At 39.8% G+C, this 12,444-nt stretch overlaps 1 protein-coding gene across 1 annotated transcript; it reads right to left on the reverse strand.

Moving 5' to 3' along the window:
* Positions 1-5,071: 5,071 nt before the first annotated feature.
* On the reverse strand, positions 5,072-5,966 carry LOC113306077 (glycine-rich cell wall structural protein 1.8-like). Its single transcript, XM_026555064.1, has 3 exons — positions 5,884-5,966; positions 5,599-5,755; positions 5,072-5,557 (listed from the first exon to the last, which is right to left on the reverse strand). Exons 1-3 carry the CDS (start codon positions 5,964-5,966, stop codon positions 5,072-5,074), a joined length of 726 nt encoding a protein of 241 aa, XP_026410849.1.
* Between the last annotated feature and the right edge of the window lie 6,478 nt (positions 5,967-12,444).

The raw sequence follows: 12,444 nt of genomic DNA on the forward strand, positions 1-12,444 counted from the left end.
CTGCTTATGTTTGTGACTCCTCACATGTTTGGCATGATAGACTAGGACATGTTAATTTCAAATTCATTGAAAGACTTGCTAAATTAGGATGCATTCCTAAAATAAACATTGACAGAGGTCATAAATGTGAAATTTGTGTTGAATCTAAATATGCAAGAAAACCCTTCAACAAAAGGGTTGAACGTAGTACAACTCCCCTAGAATTAATCCACTCGGATTTGGGAGATTTGAAATCAACACCAACTAGAGGAGGTAAAAAATGGTACATCACTTTTATAGATGATCACTCAAGATACTGTCAGGTTTATCTTCTTAGAAGTAAAGATGAAGCCTTAGACGCTTTCAAATTATATAAACTTGAAGTAGAAAACCAAAGAGGTGTTACTATTAAAACTCTTAGGTCGGACCGAGGCGGTGAGTATGTGATACCTATAGGAGAATTCTGCAAACTTAATGGCATCATTCATGAAACTACTGCACCTTCTTCACCTGAGTCGAATGGAGTAGCTGAAAGGAAAAACCGAACACTCATAGATATGGTGAACGCTATGTTAGCTAGTTCAGGGCTACCTTCGAACCTGTGGGGGGAAGCAATTCTCTCTGCTGCTATATCTTGAACCGAGTTCCATTTAAGAAATCCGACAAAACTCCATATGAGTTATGGAAAGGAAGACAACCGTCCTATGCATACTTTAAAGTGTGGGGGTGTTTGGCCAAGGTGGCCACTCCTCGTTCCAAGAAAACCAAAATAGGACCTAAAACTGTAGATTGTGTTTTCCTAGGATATCCTGAGCACACTAGTGCTTATAGGTTCATGGTAATTGGTGAGAACACCATAATGGAATCCAGAGATGCAGTGTTTTTCGAACACATTTTCCCTTTAGGGTCTGGACCTCATAAAAGGGTCCGCGATGATCTCTCAGATGTTCCTTCGACTAGTCAACCCCCGTCTCTAGATGCTGAAAACCGAACCTAGAAGAAGTAAGAGGGTCAGAACCGAGAAAATTTGGTCCAGATTTTGTGACTCTTACGGTAGAGTCTGAACCCCAAACTTATAAGGAAGCTATGACCTCTCCGGAAGCTCCCTTCTGGGAAGAAGCTTCAAATAATGAGTGGGATTCCATTCAACAAAATGAAACTTGGGACTTGTAGACTTACCTCCTGGTAGTAAAACCATAGGTTGCAAGTGGGTCTTCAAAAGGAAACTTAGAACAGATGGAACTATAGAAAAACACAAAGCTAGGTTGGTAGCTAAGGGGTACAGACAGGAAGGATTAGATTTCTTTGATACCTATTCACCGGTCACTAGAATCACTTCTATCCGGATGCTGATTGCTATTGCTTCTATTTATGATTTGCATATACATCAGATGGATGTTAAAACTGCTTTTTTAATGGTGAATTGAATGAAGAAATTTATATGGACCAACCTGAAGGTTTTGTTGTGAAAGGTTTGAAGATAAAGTATGCAAACTGAAAAAATCTTTGTATGGTTTAAAACAAGCACCTAAACAGTGGCATGAAAAATTTAATCATGTAATGATATCTAATGGCTTCAAGGTTAATGAATCTGATAAATGTGTTTACATTAAATCTGTGGATGATTCTCATGTTATTGTGTGCCTATATGTTGATGATATGCTCATATTAGGTAGTAACCTTGATAGTATTAATACCACTAAAAGCATGCTTAACGAAAACTTTGACATGAAAGACTTAGGCCCTGCTGATGTAATCTTAGGGATGAAAATCAGAAAGATGTCTGATGGATATAGTCTTAGTCAATCTCATTATGTTGAAACTGTTCTTAAGAGATTTAATCATGAAAATGCTAAACCTGCAACTACTCCTTATGATCCCAATTGTAAATTGAAAAAGAACAAGGGTGAGGGTATTTATCAACTTGAGTATTCTCGTGTTATTGGCAGTCTTATGTATTTAATGAACTGTACAAGACCTGATATTGCATACACTGTGAGTAGATTAAGCAGGTACACTTGCAACCCTGGGCAGGATCACTGGAATGCTCTCTACAGAGTTCTAAGGTACCTGAGAGGAACTTCAAACTATTGCTTAAGTTTTGGGAAGTATCCTGCTGTGCTAGAAGGGTATGTGATGCTAACTGGATATCAGACTCAGATGAGTGCAAATCCACTAGTACATCTTCACACTTGGTGGTGCGTCTGTGTCATGGAAGTCTTCCAAACAGACATGTATAGCCGATCCACCATGGAGTCTGAGTTTATAGCCTTGGAGAAAGCTGGGGAGGAGGAGCTGAATGGATACGAGGTTTTCTGGGAGGAATTCCACTCTGGCCCAAGCCTGTGTCTTCGATCGCAATCCACTGTGACAGTCAAGATGCTATTGGATGCGCAAAGAATAGTGTATACAACGGAAAATCTATACATCTTCAAAGAAGACACAAGACAGTGAAACAACTACTCTCTACTGGTATCATCTCTATAGACTTTGTGAGGTCTAAAGAGATTATTGCAGATCCTTTGACGAAAGGGTTATCTAGAGAGGTAGTTAGATCCACATCGAAGGGGATGGGACTCAAGCTCATAGAATAAATGTCCATGAAGGACACTCAACCTTGTGAATGGAGCTCCAAGAATAAGGTTCAATGAGATAACTAATTTTTGGTGATGTCAAGAGAGCACTATCTTTGTCCCTCCCTATGGTGTAACTGTATGATAGTGCTGCCTGCATGTTTTAGGATGATCTGTCAAGATCTTAACGAGTTCCATGACTTTGCTTAAAGCGGAGTGTGGCAGGACACTCTTAATGGACTCACCTATGTGGATGTTGGAAGTGGGGCCGCTTCCTATGAAAATTTGAGCTTTTTCTCTAGAGACATTCATTAAGTCCGGGATTTAGCCTACGGCCAAAACGGGCACAACGGCAAGAGCTTGGAAGCTTTCTTTTTCTTTGAGACATCAAAGTGTGGTTGTTATTTCTGAATTGCACTCACTGTTGGCGGTTCAAGACATTGTGTTCACCGTAACAACAAGCAGTTCCGGTAACCTCTCATTAAGTTAAGGTTCAATCTCTGGGACACCTTAGCCTAATATTGATGTATTATGTTTTCTCGTATTTCGTCGATATGTTTTATCATTCATGTGGGGGATTGTTAGAAAAAACGGCTTTGTTATACCAAATTTGCATGGACTATGTTTTGATCTCTAAACCTATTGCCCACTACTTGTTTTTTCATTTGAATAGATAAAACAATAGTCCCACATAGACTAAAATCTAAAGAGTTTTAGACTTAAATACCATAGAATTGGCTAAAAGGGCATGGCCCTTGGGTCATTAGACTTTTGTGTGAGGGGGGAAGACCTAGACTAGGGAAAGGTTGCCTTTCCCGTACGTGCGATGCTTCACACAGAAGCACGCACGCCGCCGCCGTTCGTTCGGTCGGGTCGGGTCTGGCTCGGGCTCGGGTTCGGGTGTGGGTGTGGGTTCATTAGATCCTATCTTTTTGCTAAAACTTTTGGTACGTGTTTTACACACATGTATAAGAATCTTCTTCTTTGTCTGCACATGTTTGTCTTGGCTTTCTTGTCTGTACGTGTTTGTCTTGCCTTCCTTGTATGCACATGTTTGTCCTGGCTTTCTTGTCTGTACGTATTTGTTTTGGCAACACTGTTTTTAACCAACACACTGCTCTAAGCCTGACAAAAGCAACACTGTTTTTAACCAAACATTACCAGTATTTCTGTCTTATGCATGGTTTTGTTGCATGCATTTTTCCTTTTGTTTGTAACGTCTTAAACACTATATAAGGGAGGAGTCTTGAGCTCTTTTAACATACAACAGAGAAACATCTCTTCTTCTGCTCTCCCTATGCTTTCATAAAATAAGTTTTTATTTCTAGTTTCTCTGTTTTTAGCTTTTGCTAACACTGCCAAGTTCTAAGGGTACTCTCTTTGTATGCTACATTGAGGGGTACTATCAGTAGTTGTATCCTGGAGGTGACTCGCCAACTGCTATAGCATCTCAGCGGAGTAGCAGGCGATATTGCCTTTAGGACAGCGTATCGTATACGTGCCTCTACATTTTCTGTGCATCTCCAACAACATCGGTTTGAGCTAAGTATCTTCTTCTCAGTTACATTATTAGTTCTTTATCCAACATCTATCACCAGTATCTCATCTCCGATTATTTTAAACTCCGTCCTCCCAAAAATTTCACCGTGAAAGTCGTAATGGATTTTGTTTTAATCTTCTCAAAGATCCATCCATATGCGGCAGCGTACACCTTTTAGCTTCGTGCAATAATGGTTTAGTTCTGTATTCAACACGTCGTTGGAGGCGTTACTATGTATGTAATCCGCTAACTAATCAACATGTCTCACTTCCTCGTCGCCATAGGCAGGCAACTGGAAATACTAGACTTGTATCTGAATTTTCTACTAATCATACACTCAACTTTAAGGTGGTTTTCGTTCCACACTTTTATAAATATCCATCCTGATTACTTCATCTTCCAGATCTTCTCTTCGGAAACAGGTGACTGGAAAATTTATACAATTGGAGGTAATAAAGGTTTGTTTACGCGTTATAGTGATATGATTATCCGCAAGGGGGTCTTATATTGGACTGATGAAGAAGGCGGAAGCAATATGCATATCCTCAGAGCTTACGCGAACAATAAACATATCATCAGAGCTTATGATCTCAACATTTGTTATGACTATAGGATTGAATTGCTGGCTTATTGGCCTTTAGATAAGCAGCTTGATAGGTTTTTTTGGTGAGTCAGAAGGTTCCATCTATTTTGGCCATCTTGAACGGACACGATTCATGTACTCTTTTATCAGTGTTTGGATGCTCCAGGATGGCTGCAAAAATGGAAGATGGGGTTGGAAATCGATGCACAAAAATATTGTAATGCAGGATTACAAATCACCCAAAAAAATTGGTGGCATGCTCAAAATTTTCAACCCAGTGGACCGAAATGGTGTGATTTTTGTAAGAGATAGCTGCTGTTTTGCCTATAATATTGGAACCGGAACATTTGAACTCCTCCATAGTTCTTCTGTTTCTTGTTCCGCCGCCACCGTTACTTAGTTTGACTCATCATCAACCCTTTTGATTACACCAAAGCTGACAATGATTCCTTCATCACCTCCGCCACCACTACCACCTCCGCCAAAACAGTCAATGATTCCTTCCTTATCTCTGCGACCACCAGCACCACCGCCAATACCACCACCAAAACCATCAATGATTCCGTTGTCATCTCCTCCGCCACCGCCACCACCACCACCAAAACCGACAACTTTGCTACCTCCGCCACCACGGCGAAGATCACCACCACCACCACCAAAACCCATAATGATTCCTTTGTACCCTCCGCCACCACCAAGACGACCACCACCACCACTAAAACAGTCAATGATTCCTTCGTCACCTCCATCACCACCACCACAAACACCGCCGACGCCGCCACAACTACCAAAACCAACGATGATTCCTTTGACTCCTTTGTCACCTCCACCCACAAAACTGACAATGATTCCTTCGACTCCTTTGTCACCCCCACCCCAAAACTGGCAACGATTCCTTTATCACCACAACCACCAAAACTGACAATGATTCCTTTGTCACCTCCGCCACCACCACAAGCACTATCGTGGCCGCCGACACCACCACCAAAACCGACAATAATTCCTTTGTCACCTCCACCACCACCACCCCCAAAACGGACAATGATTCCTTTGTCACCACGACCACCACCACCACTAAAACTGACAATGATTCCTTTGTCCCCTCCATCGCCGACAGCGCCGCCATTAGCACCACCTCAACCACCACCACCCCCAAAACGGACAGTGATTCCTTTGTCACCATGACCACCACCACCACCAAAACTGACAATGATTTCTTTGTCCCCTCCATCACCGCCAATGCCGACAGCGCCGCCACTAGCACTACCTCAACCACCACCATTGCCGCCATCGCCACCAGCCCTTAATATGCCCGTTGTGTAAGGTTATGTTGTACTTGTATGTATTTGCCATTTTCTCGGCAAGTGTCATCTCCCATTTCCTTGTATGTGTTTTCCATTTCCTTGTATGTATTCGACTATATTACAGTTTGGGATGAAAAATTAGACGTGTGGTGCATTCATTTTCCAAGCGACATTCTGAAATTTTGGCCTGCCATGCTATACGGTGTGGAATGTTGGGCGTTAAACAGCCGAGACACTTTGAGACTGAAGAGTACCGAGATGCGAATGCTGAGATGGGCATGCGGACATACGAGGCTTGACCGTATCAGGAATGAGTACGTACGTAAGAAACTTATGGTATCGCCAATCAAGGAGATGCTCGCACAACATTGACTGTGCTGGTTTGTGCATCTCCAACGAAGACCGCCCGATGCTCCAGTGCAAGTAGGTCGCATCAGGCGCGCCGAAGGAAGAATGCAACGAAGAGGCCGACCGAAACTAACTTGGGACGAGTGCGTAAAGAATGACTTGAGCAACCGAAATCTTTCACCCGAGCAGGCATTGGACAGACGGACATGGAGGGCGGCAATACGCGTGGAAGAGGTGGGTTTCAGGTATGTAGACTAACAACCCTCTCCTTTTATTTCCTATTAATTTCTTTACAACTGAATCGACGAACACGTAAAGGCAACCCTGCAGATTGTGAAGGGGGGAATCCCCCTGTAGCGCTGCAATTGGCAGGATTGTGAAGGGGCAACGCCTCGTAGCTTCTGCAACCGGGACATGATGTAAGTATATCCGCATGAATGGTCGAGAATTCATAATCCTTTTAACACGGTGATTACTGTCCATCTGGTCCAAAAACAAAAACAATCGCAACACGGGTACCGTCAAGTATTTTTGCTTGCCGTAATGCAAGTTGTGCAAGGCTCGGAGAGGCCGGGGTAAAACCTATGTTCGATTATTAGGAGATATTCCCTAGTCGACCCCGTACTTGCTACTAGAAAAGACTTTGGATTTGGATTCTGAAATTGTGGGATTTGTCCATTTGTTCCTAATTTTTTTTTCTGGGCATCAATCCTTATGGTAACACCAAAATCGACAATGACTTATGCATTACCTTGATGAGATTACCGGTTGTAGTTTCCTTCAATGTAGACACATATCTCAATGCTTTGTTTTGGATTCAATCTTTTTGGAGTAACAATTAGAAAAGGAGAAGAACTTCTTATTGATAAAGAGGCATTAGATATTACATACATATAATGTTCTTTATATACAGGAAAGGCAAAATCTAGTCATCTAATGGACCGCACATCCATGGGCCATAGGAGCCCTATAACACTCCCCCTTGTGCGGTTCAATAACAAATCTTTATACATAGTGCTTCACATATAGTGCTTTGATTGTGGTTCTTCAAATGTCGTTCTCTCCTTGATGACTTGTGCCGAAATCAATTGCCTCATTAAAACTTTGACAAGGAAAAACCCAGTGGGACAAAACCTTGGTACAAGTCTTCACATGTAGTACTTCACATGTTATTTCGTATTTTACGTGTAGTACTTCACATGTTGTACGATATTCAAAGACCGACTAGTCTAAGTTAATTGCCTCATTAAAACTTCGTCAGGAAAACCCAGAGGGACAAAACCTGAATTAATGAAACGGAGTACAATATTAAGCAAACTTGGAACATAGTTGGACTTGAATATGTTGCCTCATTAAAACCTTGACAAGGAAAAACCCAGCGGGACAAAACCTTGACGAAGGAAAAAGAGTACAACGTGACAGATGCAAGTAAAGGTAATCCGTTGCAGATGATCACTTTGCTCCGTTGATGTTAACTGGTTGCTTCACAACTCTTAAGGCAGAAAATCCTCGTGGGAAAGACAATAGCCTTAGCTGGGAAATTACATTCTCGGTGTTTGCTGTTGTCTCATTAAAAACCTTGCCGAGTATTAAAACCCTATGGAAAAAAGCAACCTCGGTGAAGGAAAATAGTTCAACACACCATTAGATGCTCCCCCTGATGTCAGACAATTTTCATTAGTCTAATGCAGTCAAAAGGAGTTTATCACACTTTACTATGGTGACTTGAATGTTTATAAGACCCTGTTGTTGATTCTGGAAGTTACGTTGCTTAACATACTATTGTATCACATTTCATTTATTTGGTTCAAATATTTTCAGGAATATCAATGCGATCTTTATGTCTTCAACGTTCAACATACTTGATGTTTTAGTGTTGTCTCGCTAAAAACCTTGTCAAGTAACAAAACCCTTTGGTAAAAACAATTCTCGATCGAAGGGAAAAAGAGTGCAACACATCTTCAGTTTCAAAGTAAAATATGTCGACACCATATCCTTGGATCCTCCCCCTGATATCGGCATCTACCCCTGATTACTTTCAGAGTTGTTCCAGATAGTTCCTTTTTAGTCATGTACTTTTCGAGACTGAATATCGGTCATGACTTAGAAAATAGTCTACCATATCTCCCCCTGATTACTTTCATTGGAGAAGAGATTATTGTTCCTTCATAATCAACAATCTTTGGATTGCAGTTCCTTTAGCATTCCTTATTATGTCTTTGCAGGGATAAAACAAACTTATGTCAATGGTTACTTTTAAGTACATGATTACATTCACTGTACCATTCCAATGACGTTGTGTTGGCGCTAAGCTATATCTAGCTAACAAGTTTCCTGAGGATGTAAAATTTAATCGAGTATATTATTATACTAAGTACAACAATACGTTTATTGTACTTAGATATGGGAATTTCATCTCCCAACAAATCTTCCTCATCTTCCTTTAGACGAAATTGTCACTTACTTACAGTTGAACCTCGACTAATCATGGGAGTGCTATCAGGATGCATGTATTTGTTAAATTTCCTGACAACTTTAGACATATGCAAACTGGTGGAATAATGTACCACAAGCTCAGTATTCGGTCGAGCTTTCCCCAGATTTTTCATCTCAAATTCGGATTTCAAATAGCTTTTAAGGCCTCTTATTACATCAAGAGTACCCATCATGTCTGTACCATCGACATAGATATCTACAATTCCAAATCAAGAACTTTCTTGTGAATACGCAAGGAAAAATAACTTACTTGTCTATCCCCTCCAATCAAATAGTTACTTAGACGGGTATACCACATCCGCCTGATTGCTTCTATCTATAAGTGAGCATTCTATCTAACTGTAAACGCACTATGTGGTTTAGAGTCACTTGATTTGGGTAATAAAAAGCTATCAAGTACTTTTGTAAATATCTTTTAGCTCTTGATTCTTTCAGAGATACGTAACAACCACATACATATGCTGCATTTCAAGTCCTTTTTGAAATTACCAAGCTAACTAAGTAGCGGAACACTATAAAGTTCATTACAAGAGAATAATTCCAGGGCTTTGTGAGAAACCTCGGGCCATAAGGCGAGTCTTTATGCTTTAAGACTGCTTTCTTCTCATTATGTTTTGTGTCAAATTAATCATGCATGTCCAATAGGCTTTACACTTGGTTGGTTAGCACTACCACACCAAATACCTGTATATTTGTCAAAGAACCAAGTTCTACCTGGATTGTATAGGACAAATATGCTTTTCGTTGACATTAAGCAACAAGGAGCTTGGTTCGCTCTTATCTTGCTCTATTTCCTTAAGCAAGTGTATATGAAATTAATCATCAATATGCTCGCATGATCTTTCCATTGACTCATGCACATTCTCATAATCCACTTGGGATGTCATTAATCTCTGGAATCATTGAACTTCGGAGCGTCCTCCAGTTTGACACATGGACATATTCAGGGACAATCTTATGAGATGATTTCTGATGATATACATAAGTTGTGCCTTCTCACCTACTTCCTTTATAGGTAAGGATTGATCGAACCAAGTGGTCTCTCCAACTTCCTTTATGGAGCCACGGACCCAACCACACTTCCACTAAGTGTAGTCTATGGTGTACATCCCTTATTGAGGATTTGTAACCTTGCAGGTAGGTTTGCAGCTGGTATGTGTGATCTCATCACTTTAGTGATATCAATGTACATTCTGAAAATCGATTATTCTTTCACTTCACATTTATATTTGTGGAGTACAAGAATCTATATGAGACATAGTGGGAACACACCAAGACAATTCCTGTCGTTCCCTTAGAAAACACTTTTTCTTATCTCCCCCTAACGACGGGAAGACTGTCTCATTAAAATGACAACCCGCAAATCTAGCGGTAAGAGATCTCCTGCCAAAGGTTTTAAAACGCGGATAATTGTTGGGAGTAAATATCCAACATAACTACTTAATCGTTTTCGTGACCTATCATAGTACGCCGTGGACTCGTAATGACAAATATATAGTGCAACCAAAAATGCGTAAGGATACGAATGCCAGGCTTATATCCAGTTACCAACTGGTACGCATAGAAGGTTGACTAATATTGGGTTCTAAAACGAATTTAAGTAAAGGTGCGTTTAATATTGCATATACTCCAAGCAGTTAAAGGTAGGTTTGTATGCATAACCATGCATTAGACATCATCTGTAACCTTTGATGATATCCTTTGCGAGACCATGAGGTATAGGATGCTCTGCATTGATCCAATTAAACATGCAATAACCATCAAGTCCTTTTGATGTACACTCGCTAGCATTTAAAAGGGGTGGTGAGCCCTTACATGTAAAATATATGCTAGTAGTTTTCAAACGCAAATTTTTGGGGAGCTATAACTAGTCCAAAATGTCAAAACATTCAGCATAGCCATAAGTCACTTTAATAGTCCGCATTCTGCATGAATATTTTTCTAAATTTCACCTTGTTTTCTTTGTAATATGGATTGTTTACCATTTGCATCTTAGGATGGTCTCAATCCTGTTTTACTGAAGACTTCGTAAAATGAGTTGTATGCTTTCTTACTTAAAAGCATAATAGGGTGGGAGGTTGTGCATTTAGTACTTTAGAAAACATTTATCAAGAGATATGTCGTTACTTTGCATTCTGTCAATATTTTTCCCGTTGTCTCGTTCGCTCAAGCACCATGATGTAAGTATGAACCCTTTCAAAACGAAACATCATGTCACAACCAAAGTGCCTTGATGGTTATGTCAAAGCCTGTATGAGTCAATTCCCAACATTTCATCATCAGAGTCAATATGGATTCAATAATACAAATACTATAGTGATTTACATTTCACTAGATTGACTCATTAGTTTCTCTAAAATATGTTTCCTTCCATATACATTAAGGACTATAAAATATGCAATCAATTACATTCTTATCACTGTGTATTTCTACATGACATCCACTTGCATGAGTTTCTGTAGAATTCAACGAGGTGTGATTAACCTCTAGTACATACAGAGTTTATGTGACTTTTAGTCTATGTTCCATCTCGGAAATAAATTTTGAGCAGTACTTCGCTCGATGATCCAATCATCGTAGTCACATTATAAGGAATTAGTTCAACAACTAGTGTATATTCCTTAAATTAGTGGGGAAAAAATCACTATCAGTTAGACATTGAGTCTTAAGAGATTTAATAAGTGGTGTGACCTTATTATGTAACAAAAGTGGGACTCAACTCAAGTACTTTAGAGTGAATATATGTTACGTTTCAGGGGGGTGATTTATTTTTCATCCAGATATATCTCAAATGCTTTAGAGAATATATGTCTCGTGGGAATGATGTACTTTTCATGCCATAAGCGCAGACACTGGATCTTGTTCAATTAAGTAGTCAATTGACCATGCAAGGTTCTTCTTGTCATTAAAGTTGATGTCTAAAGTATGAATTTCCATGGAAATCGGTTGCTACTATGGTACCCGCATTGCAATTCTTGTACCAATACCGATAAGAAGATTCATTCCCAACTCTTTGATGAGATCGAGCTAGAATTACATCTTAGCTTCATCACATATTCAGTCGATACATGTACTTTGGTGTCATTACTACTAGGGGAAAAAATACATCGTTGTCTCATGATATATATGTCCCTTTTCACATGCTTTGTATGAGTCAGTACGTTTAACCCTCATTACTTTGGGGTTCTTTCCATCTTCAATTTTGCTACATTTAGCTTTATTTGAGAAATTTCTTTATCTCAACAGGCCAAGAGAATCTCACTACACATGTCAACCACTTACTTTAGGTTGAATATGTTACTAAAGATAGTTCTCTTGTTGTCATGCTTCAACATATACTGGTTCGTTAGTATCATGGATGAAGTAGATAAATGGAAAAATTTCAGACTGATATCACCTTTTGCGAGTTCTTCCACAAAAATTGAAATACATGTGGTTTTATTTGCAACATATCTTTTGCAACTTCCGGCTCTTTAATAGGCGAACAAGTGGATTACATCCCGCAGAACATTCAAATTTGGGGAGAAAATATCAAGCACGCAATAATAGTGCTCAAATACTTCTAAACCACAAAAATATACATTGGAATCGAGTTGGTACAACCAATTGAATAACATACGC

This window comes from Papaver somniferum, chromosome 8 (genome assembly GCF_003573695.1).
Source record: "Papaver somniferum cultivar HN1 chromosome 8, ASM357369v1, whole genome shotgun sequence".
NCBI classification, from domain to species: Eukaryota; Viridiplantae; Streptophyta; class Magnoliopsida; order Ranunculales; family Papaveraceae; genus Papaver; species Papaver somniferum.

Coding starts and splice junctions, on each gene's coding strand:
- LOC113306077 (XM_026555064.1), bottom strand. CDS start 5,966: ATGGCGGCAATGGTGGTGGTTGAGGTAGTGCTAGTGGCGGCGCTGTCG. Junction 5,756..5,883: donor GAGGGGACAAAGAAATCATT/GTCAGTTTTGGT, acceptor AATCATTGTCAG/TTTTAGTGGTGGTGGTGGTC. Junction 5,558..5,598: donor GAGGTGACAAAGGAATCATT/GTCAGTTTTGGT, acceptor AATCGTTGCCAG/TTTTGGGGTGGGGGTGACAA.